This window comes from Tiliqua scincoides, chromosome 9, assembly GCF_035046505.1.
Source record: "Tiliqua scincoides isolate rTilSci1 chromosome 9, rTilSci1.hap2, whole genome shotgun sequence".
Taxonomy (NCBI): Eukaryota; Metazoa; Chordata; class Lepidosauria; order Squamata; family Scincidae; genus Tiliqua; species Tiliqua scincoides.
Window position 1 is genome coordinate 44,432,665 of NC_089829.1, and position 9,824 is coordinate 44,442,488.

Below are 9,824 nucleotides of genomic sequence, written 5' to 3' on the forward strand. Positions count from 1 at the left end.
TCCAATTATAACAGAGGCCAGTTAAATTGCTTCCGGGGCTATATTTGGCCAATGGCCTTGTATTTGACACCCTGATCTACACCATACATTTCTGTCAACATTTTCTCAGTGGTGCGGATGGGAGCCTTCAAATGAGACTGTAAAGCACACTCTTCAGAAGTCTGGCACGGGGTGGTGTGCATGGCCCAGTGTCGCAACATGTTCCTTGCACGCATGAAGTATCATTTCACTCCCTGGTAACTCCAGGTAGAGCTGGGAAAGGCTCCAGGTAGAGCTGGGAAAGGCTAAAACCTGAGAGTGCTGCTGCTGCCAGCCAGTATAGACCAGCGTATAGAAGCCTTATTTGGGGGGTTGTGGCAACCTTACGAAGTCTGTGCCAGAGAGGGCTTGGATCCAGTTCAATTAGTGGTACTGCTTTATCAAAACTGACTTCTTGATATAATCCTGCACCTCTTGCTATCTTGCCCTGCAGCTCCTAAGGCCAGCCCTGCCCAGACTGCTACCTTATAGGGTTGTTGTGAAGCCACAAGAAGTGGAAGAAATGGCATGGGAGGGTGGATCAGGTCCCTGGAGGGGGGGGGTGAGATGGGTGGTGGGTCCCCAGTCTCCCCCAGTAGTTCCCAGAGGTCCCCCAGTAGATTAGATAAATCTAGCTATCTATTGGGGTCATGACATGAAAAAGGTTGAAGACCACTGGTGTAGAAGACAACACTCTCCTAGCTGAGCCAGTGCCCTGACTCAGCAGAAGGGAGCTTGTCAGGGAGAGAGGCGAAGAGCAACAGGAGGTCGCAAGTTTCACCCCTCTTGCATGCTGAACCCTGGAGAGTTGCTGCTGATCACTGCAGATCTGCTTGCCTGTCTGGAACCACTAGTCTGAGCCTGCAGAACGCAGCAGCTTTCTACATTTTCTCTTGCATGACTTCAGCAGAGGAGGAGAGCAGCAGGCAGATCAGCTAGTTTGCCCACAGGGAAACCCAGCTTCAGCCCCTGCTCTCTCCAGGAACAGCTGGGTAACGCCTTCTCCCCTTCCCCAAACCTTGGGGACATGATTAAGGGCACAGTCCTAACCAGCTTTCCAGCACTGAGGTAAGGGCAATGCAGCTCTGAGATAAGGGAACAAACATTGCCTGAGCCTCGAGAAGGCCTCCATGACTGCCCCCCAACTGCAGGATGCAGCACATGACCCTTGGCACAGCTATGCCCGTGCTGGAAAGTTGCTTAGGATTGTGCCCTAAGACATGCACAATTATGCAGGGGATGGATAGAGTGGAAAGAGACACTGTTTTCGCTCTCACACAACACCAGAACAAGGGGACATCCACTAAAATTGAGTGTTGGGAGAGGTAGGAAGACAAAAGAAAACATTTCTTTACCCAGCGTGTGGTTGGTCTGTGGAACTCCTTGCCACAGGATGTGGTGATGGTTTTTGGCCTAGATGCCCTAGACTCTGAAATGGGGCGTTTTGGGGTGGGGTGAGGGCAAGTTTACATAGTAAGATAAATCAATAAATGCCATAACTATCTATATACCAGTTTTGCAGGGGATGGATAGAGAGATACCCTTTTCCCTTTCACACAACACCAGAACCAGGGAATATCCACTCAAATTGAGTGTTGGGAGAGTTAGAACAGACAAAGAAAACATTTCTTTACCCTGTGTGTAATTAATCTGTGGAACTCCTTGCCGCAGGATGCGGTGATGGCCTAGAGAGGCCTTTCAAAGGGAACTGGACAGATTTTCTGGAGGAAAAGTTCATCACCAGTTGCAAGCCACCATGCGTATGCGCAACCTCCTGATTTTAGAACTGGGCTGTCTCTGATGCAAGGGAGGGCACCAGGGTGCAGGTCTCTTGTGGTCTTGTGTGGTCCTGGAGGCATCTGGTGGGCTGATGTGAGATGCAGGAAGTTGGACTAGATGGGCTTTGGGATTGATCCAGGGGAGCTCTTCCTATGTTCCTATGCTATTAGTTTGTGGAACCCCTTGCTACTTGGTGTGAGGTGCAGGAAGCTGGACAGGGTGGGCTTTGGGCTTGATCTTGCGGAGCTCTTCCTATGTTCCAATGCTATTCGTCTGTGGAACTCCTTACCACCTGGTGGGTCACTGTGAGATGCAGGAAGCTGGACTGGATGGACTTTGTGCTTGAGAGCTTCTAAGAACACAAGAACAGCCTCGCTGGATCAAGCCATAGGCCCATCTAGTCCAGCTTCCTGTATCTCACAGCGGCCCACCAAATGCCCCAGGGAGCACACCAGATAACAAGAGACCTGCAAGGCTTCCTGGGAATTGTAGTTAAGAACATAAGAACAGCCCCGCTGGATCAGGCCATAGGCCCATCTAGTCCAGCTTCCTGTATCTCACAGTGGCCCACCAAATGCCCCAGGGAGCACACCAGATAACAAGAGACCTGCAAGGCATTCTGGGAATTGTAGTTAAGAACAGCCCCTCTGGATCAGGCCATAGGCCCATCTAGTCCAGCTTCCTGTATTTCACAGTGGCCCACCAAATGCCCCAGGGAGCACACCAGATAACAAGAGACCTGCAAGGCATTCTGGGAATTGTAGTTAAGAACATAAGAACAGCCCCTCTGGATCAGGCCATAGGCCCATCTAGTCCAGCTTCCTGTATCTCACAGTGGCCCACCAAATGCCCCAGGGAGCACACCAGATAACAAGAGACCTGCAAGGCATTCTGGGAATTGTAGTTAAGAACATAAGAACAGCCCCTCTGGATCAGGCCATAGGCCCATCTAGTCCAGCTTCCTATATCTCACAGCGGCCCACCAAATGCCCCAGGGAGCACACCAGATAACAAGAGACCTGCAAGGCATTCTGGGAATTGTAGTTAAGAACATAAGAACAGCCCCTCTGGATCAGGCCATAGGCCCATCTAGTCCAGCTTCCTGTATCTCACAGTGGCCCACCAAATGCCCCAGGGAGCACACCAGATAACAAGAGACCTGCAAGGCATTCTGGGAATTGTAGTTAAGAACATAAGAACAGCCCCTCTGGATCAGGCCATAGGCCCATCTAGTCCAGCTTCCTGTATCTCACAGTGGCCCACCAAATGCCCCAGGGAGCACACCAGATAACAAGAGACCTGCAAGGCATTCTGGGAATTGTAGTTAAGAACATAAGAACAGCCCCTCTGGATCAGGCCATAGGCCCATCTAGTCCAGCTTCCTGTATCTCACAGCGGCCCACCAAATGCCCCAGGGAGCACACCAGATAACAAGAGACCTGCAAGGCATTCTGGGAATTGTAGTTAAGAACATAAGAACAGCCCCTCTGGATCAGGCCATAGGCCCATCTAGTCCAGCTTCCTATATCTCACAGCGGCCCACCAAATGCCCCAGGGAGCACACCAGATAACAAGAGACCTGCAAGGCATTCTGGGAATTGTAGTTAAGAACATAAGAACAGCCCCTCTGGATCAGGCCATAGGCCCATCTAGTCCAGCTTCCTGTATCTCACGGTGGCCCACCAAGTGCCCCGATGCATCTGCTCCCTTGCAAATGCTTTTCCTACGTTCCTATTCCATTAGCCTGTGGAACTCCTCGCCACCTGGTGGGAGCTGCAGGAAGCGGGGCTGGGTGGGCTTTGGGCGCTGCAGCGGAGCTCTTCCCGTGCCATTCGCCAGTGGAACGCCTTGCCACCAGGCAGCCCAGCCAGCGGAGCGGAGCGGAGCACGCGGGCCCGGCGCTTCCTGTGCTGGCCCGGGAGGGGAAGCAGAGCGCGGCGGCCAATGAGAGCCGCGGCTCCGGGCGGGCCTCTCCCTGCCGCCGCTGGGCGCCGGGGCGATGGGGCGGCGGCGCGCGCTGCCGGGCTACCCGGAGTTCTACCGCGCGCGCTGGGCGCAGGGCGGCTGCGGCCCCTGCCAGGACCCCGCGCTCAAGAGCCGCGCCCGCGCCGGGGAGGGCGGCCCGGGCCGCTGGGACGTGCGCGGCATCGCCGAGGCCAGCGCCGGGGCGCGGGGCGAGCGGCCGGGCGGCGCCCTCTTCGCCGGGCTGGCCCGCGCCTTCGGCTTCCTGGAGCTGCTCTGCGTGAACCTCTTCGCCTGCCCCTGGAGGAGCGAGATCCGCGCGCTCAAGGTCGGGCCCCCCCCCGGGTCGCCTGCGACCCAGCAGTGGATCCAGGAGGAGCGGGCAGCAGGAGGGCAGCTTCACACCCCCTCCCCTGGGACCCGGGGTGGATCCAGGCAGGAGGAGGGCAGCTTCACACACACCCCCTTCCTCCCCCGGGTCGCCTGGGACCCAGGGGTGGATCCAGGCAGGAGGGGGGCAGCTTCACACTTCTTCCTCCCCCCTCCTTCCTGCTCCTCTTCCTCCCGTGAGTCACCTGGGACCCAGGGCCAGGGTTTGTGTTGGGGGGAGAATACGTGAGCACCACCTTAACTCCAGAGCCCAGGTCAAACAGGCAGGTAGACTTGGGCTCCCAGCTGAACCTGTGGCTTCCATGGCCAAGGTTTGCTGGGTGGATAGAGGAGGGCTCCCATCTGGACGGAGCCCAGATCTACCTGCTGTGGGGTGAACCTGAGCTCCCATTCTGATGGAGCTGCTTCTTCCAGGAAGGTAGACCTGGGCTCTCGGTTGAACTTTGGCCTCCATGGCTGAGGTCTGCTGGGCTTGTAGACCAGGGCTCCCACCCAGACTTGGAGCCCAGATCTACCTGTGGGGTTGACCTGGGCTCCCATTCCAATGCTGTCCTCTGGAGCTACTGCTTCCAGGCAGTTAGACCTGGGCTCCTGGTTGAGCTTTGGCCTCTGTGACTCAGCAAGGCATTTGAGTTCCTGGAGCTACTCTGTGTGAACCTCTTTATCTTCTCCTGAAGGAAAGAGATGGTCACTGAAGGTAAGCAGGTAGGAGGACATCATCATCCCTCCCCCCTCGAAAGGTCCTGAACGACCCAGGATTGCTGCCTCTTACTTCATGCAGTTCCTTGTTCCATCATATTCTTGCTCAGGTAGAAGCTTAACAGTTTAGACATGGGTGTCGTCCACATGGCAACTTGTGTGGGCGGGGGTTCCCTTTCATTTCCACCCACCCACCCCAAGATTTTTTTTACATTTAAACCCTGCATTTTCTCCCAGGATACTGTAAATGCTCCCTGTCTTTTTTTTTATCCTTGCTCCAACCCTGTGAAGTATGCTAGGTTTAGAAATAGCAGCTGGATCACAGTCACCCAGTATGCTTCTTAACCAAACGGAGTTTCAGACTTGGTCATCCATTCTGGCTCTCAAATGGGGATCTGGAAGTTCATGCATATTCTAAGGGAGATAATTGCAGTGGGTTTTAAGGGGCTTGCAGAGTTATCCAAAAGGAAGTCCCATTAGGTTCAAAGCAATTTATTCTCCTGAGAAGTTGTGTTTCCCAAGGCACATGAATTTTTTTCCTTCTCCCTTATTAATGAATAAGTATATAGAACATAAAATTAATTGAAAATAAATGAAATGGATAAAAATTACAAAGAATATTAATAAGTAACCTATACGTGAATCTCTAAGGCTACGATCCTTTACTCACTTACCTGAAAGTAAAGTTCCATTGAATTCAGTGGTACCTTGCTTCTGAGAAGCACACATAGGATTGGGCTGCAATAAAGGCTTCTCAAAATGTAGGTATACATAGTTGTTCTCTAAGTACGATCTGTTCAAATGTTCTTAAGGTGAAAAGGTCCTTGATCCATTGAGTAATGTTGCTGGGGGGGCTTATCCATTCAGTGTTGTAGTATAAGTCATTTAGAGTGCAATCTACAGCACTTGTTGTGCCAGCACAGGCCCTCTTCGCTGACCTAGGAGTATCACAAACATGTTGCAGAGCACACTTGCACCACCTCTATAGCAGGCTGGGCTGGCATAAGGACATGGGCCGGCTCCCAGAGGCCACATCCAGCCTCGCAGGGTGTAAGTTTGCGCCAGCCCAGGCAGGCCAGCACAGAGGGTGGGAGAGGGTGGTGGGAGGGCAGAACAGAGGTCAGGAGGGAGTGTTTTTGGGTGGGGGAGGGCAGTCCAGGAAGTTGCATTGCAGTTGCACCGGTGCTGGATTGGGTAGCATTGGGCCCTCAGCTTTCAATCTCCTTTAGAGATCCAAGAATTGAACTTTGGACCTTCTCATGGTACAAATGACTCGGCCCACTGACAACTTATGGGGGGGGGGGCTACCTGGACTTAGTCCACAGTGCTAAGGTTTTTGCCATGTTTCTGGTGCCTAATACCCTCTTCCCCTCTCCCCTATTTCCCAGACTTTTACAGGAAACTTTGTCTATTATGTACGGTCTGTTCTCCCAGATGGCATCGTGGAAAGGCTGCTGGAGGAAATTGGTTACATTGCCACAACAGCCACAGAATTCTCACTGGTCAGGAAGCTAAGTGAGTCAGAAGCGGAACAGGCTGCATTTGACCTGTTCCTTGCAAGGATTGAGTGCGAAGACATCTTTGAAATGGCCAAGGATGCCAGAGACAGTGATTTGGGGGATATCCTCCAGAAGAGAGCCCAGAAACATTGGCCTCCTGAAGGTGCTCTGGTTCAAAAGCATCAGCTTTCCCAGAGACAGGAATATGGGATGACCGGAAGTACGAGCAAGACTCAAGGATGTTGCAGTCCTCAGCAGGCAACTCCGGCGGAAGTCAGGTTGGCCTTTGATGATGCTGCAAATGGTGGTCTCAAATTCACTACAGATGAGTCTCAGCCCCTTGATCCAGAATTCAGTAGTGAACCAAACACAAACCAAAGCCACGGAAGTGCCTCCGAAAACTCCTGTGTCAAAAGCACAGACAGTGAGGATTTCTTGATGAAATACAGTGACATTGTCATTGGGCAGAAGCCTCTCCACCTTGCTAATCTCTCTCCAAAAGAGATGAAAACTCAGGCCACAGGGTTGATCAGCACCATGCTGGGTGCATCAGCAGATGGGAAACGGCCACCAACCGTTCCATCTCCGGATGCGAGTGGCCCGCAAGCCTTAGCGATACTGAATGATGTGACTTTGGAAAGCGGAGTCTGTTATGGCTGCAGAAGCCAGGGATCTTCCCAAGAGGCGATTGAACTAAAAATCAGAGATGCTATGAAGTGCCTGAGCGTTCATGAGTCAGATTCGACAGACAAGCCCAAAGAACTGAAAGGGAATGCCATACAACATAGTAATAAAATAATCTCGGCATGTCACATATCTAGGGAGGAAGAAACCCGGGATTTATCCTCCACATCTGCTAAGCTAAAGATCATGGAAGACAGCATGGAAGGACTCATTTATCCCGTAGAGGAAACAGCCCAACCAGAGTTGAACAGGAGCAGAATTGACATCCAGGAATTCAGTCACTCTAGGATGGAACTAACAGATCCACCTGGTCCATCTAAAGGGAGCTTAAACGTTGACCTCTACTCATCCAGCCAGTTCTGTAACACCACTAGGTATAAGTATCCCTCTGTGCACTCAGATCAGGCCCAACTTTTAACAGGCATTCCAGATGCACACAGAACCAGCGAGGGCTTTAGGGACATCAGCAGGCCATCCGGTTCAAGCCTTGTCATCCCCCCTGGTGTTAAGTGTGGCGGTGGCCCTCTGGCAGAGAATCAGCACAGGGGAAACCCGGAAAAATGTCCTCTCCACTCTTCTTTCACAGGTGAAGATGCAAGCTTCGACACTTGCATTGTAAAAATGAACGACGCCGACACCGAAGGTTACGTCGTCATAAGCAAAGATCAGTAGATCCACATTCTAAGCCAAAGAGCAAGGTCAAGAGAACCTTCTGCCTCCAAAAACCAAGGGGTTTTCTTGAGAAAACAGAGCTGGAGGAGGCAAGTGCCAAGCAGCTGTACCCAATTTCTACTTCCCTTTTCAGCTATCCCTTGCACCCACAAACCTCAGTGGTTGGAAGAAAGAGGAAGAGGCACACGGGATTGATTGGGGTGCAGTTACGCTTTTCTGCTTCTGCCCTCCCACCCATCTATGCAACTTCCCACAGTCTCTTCTGCACCTGTCTTGTTTCTATGCAAAGATTATCCACAGTCTGGAATGCCTGATACAGCAAGAAAGAGCATCAGGCAGGCAAGGGGTGGCAGGCAAGAGGCAGATATTCTTTTGTATGTCTCAGTTATGCCACAGAACCTGAAACATGTCTAAGGTGAAAGAGGATCTTGATTATGAAGGTAGTTGATGTGCTTGACTGTACTTGGTTTCTTAATGCCTTTTCTTTAGCCTTGGCCTGGTTTCATGCAAGAAAAATAAATCCATGCATAAGATTTATTTGCAGTTGTCAAAGGATGCTTATTTTAGGGTTGGCTTTGCCCCTGCTTTCTTTGAGCTATTTCTGGATAGTTTGTCACACGTACACTAAGTCATTGTCTTATACAAACCAAGTGTGTAAGAAAAATATCCAGAAGTACGTGATACAGAATGGAGTTGCATCATTTCAGGGTCCTCTCCTTCCTGTCAATTACTACTTCCTTATTGTCCCTTTGTTGAGTAGTATGTTAGGCCAGAACTAATATTTAAGAATTATCCAAAGGCTTCTTTTGCGTAGATAATTGCTTTTAAGGCTGCCTTTGTCTGTGAGGCTTCAGGCAGGTTGGCAGGGGCTGCCCACCTCTCTCCACCTGTCTCCACCACTCCTCCTCATGCTACCTGAAATAAAAAAGAGTGGAAGAGGAAGTGTGGAGGAGTAGAGGAATAGGGCATGGGAAAAGGAAGTTCCGATACTGTAGCCCAGCAATTTTCAATCCACTGGGCCGGGCACATTGGTGTGTCACAAATAGTCTACAGGAGTGCTGTGGGAATTTGGGGGAAGGTCATACATTTGTAAGGCCATTGAGCAATACAAGTCCCCAGCCAGCAGTTTGGTATATCTTGTCAATTGTCAAAAAACTGCCTTGACAGTTTTAGCATCTTGTTAGTGTGCCATAAGATGAAAAAGACTGAAGATTGCTGCTTTAGCCCACCACACTACTCTCCTTCACACTTCCTCTTCTGCTCCTTTTCCCTTTTTTTTTAATTGGGGGGGGGAGTGGCACAGGTTCTGAGACTCTGGGTGAAGAGGGGCAGTTTTTGGTGCACCCCGTCAAGTGCAGGAAGGTCTTTGATTGCCACAGCTATTCACATCCTCCAAACTATATATAGTTTTCTTATGACAGATTTTTTTGGCTGAGTTTCCGTCAGCCCAATACTATGCGAATTTCCTCAGAAGCATATACCCCTTTTCACTTTGTAAACTTTTATTGAAAAGTGATATCTAAATGTTAATCAATAGAACCAGTGTCTTTCTATCCATGGATATACACACATCTAATGAGCAAGAAGTTTTCTCCTTTGCCGGCATTGAGTCATAAACCAAACACAATACAGCTGGGGTGTCAAACATATAGCCTGTGGGCTGGATACGACCCACAGAGGCTCTTTCGCTGGCCCTCCGGTTCTCCCAGCAACTCTCTCCTGTCTTGAAAATATGATCAAGATTTGCTTATTTTCTCTTCTGTCCTTTGCAGCTAATGAGCTCCTAAGACAAAAGTGCTTATTTATGGTTACGATCTGCTCCATGACCTCACTCCTGGCCCTCAGCAGGCATCATGAAACTATTTGGCCCACTGCATGAAACAGGTTTGACATCCCAGCATACAGTTACATATGAAACCTACACAAGTTCTTTATTTTGCTTTGATTATGTTTGCTGGAAAACTGTTGCACCTTAACAAAAAGTCGGGCTATGATTGCAGTTTTGGTGCTCTTTTGGCATAAGGCTGTTTGACAATGCTGGTGAATAAAGTAAAGTCCTCCTATCAGAGTCCCTGAACCCAACCCTTGATTCAGAGTGGTCATTTCAATGAACCAAGACCA

The 9,824-nt window shown here is 50.6% G+C and overlaps 1 protein-coding gene across 1 annotated transcript; it reads left to right on the forward strand.

Annotated features, from left to right (window-relative positions):
• Positions 1-3,796: 3,796 nt before the first annotated feature.
• LOC136660668 (uncharacterized) lies at positions 3,797-8,224 on the forward strand. Its single transcript, XM_066637975.1, has 2 exons — positions 3,797-4,087; positions 6,237-8,224. Exons 1-2 carry the CDS (start codon positions 3,797-3,799, stop codon positions 7,701-7,703), a joined length of 1,758 nt encoding a protein of 585 aa, XP_066494072.1. The 3' UTR covers positions 7,704-8,224.
• The last annotated feature ends 1,600 nt before the right edge of the window (positions 8,225-9,824 follow it).

Excerpts from the sequence above, each read along its gene's own strand:
- LOC136660668 (XM_066637975.1), top strand. The coding sequence starts at position 3,797 with ATGGGGCGGCGGCGCGCGCTGCCGGGCTACCCGGAGTTCTACCGCGCG. Across the intron at positions 4,088-6,236 it reads GCGAGATCCGCGCGCTCAAG|ACTTTTACAGGAAACTTTGT; the intron begins GTCGGGCCCCCC and ends CCTATTTCCCAG.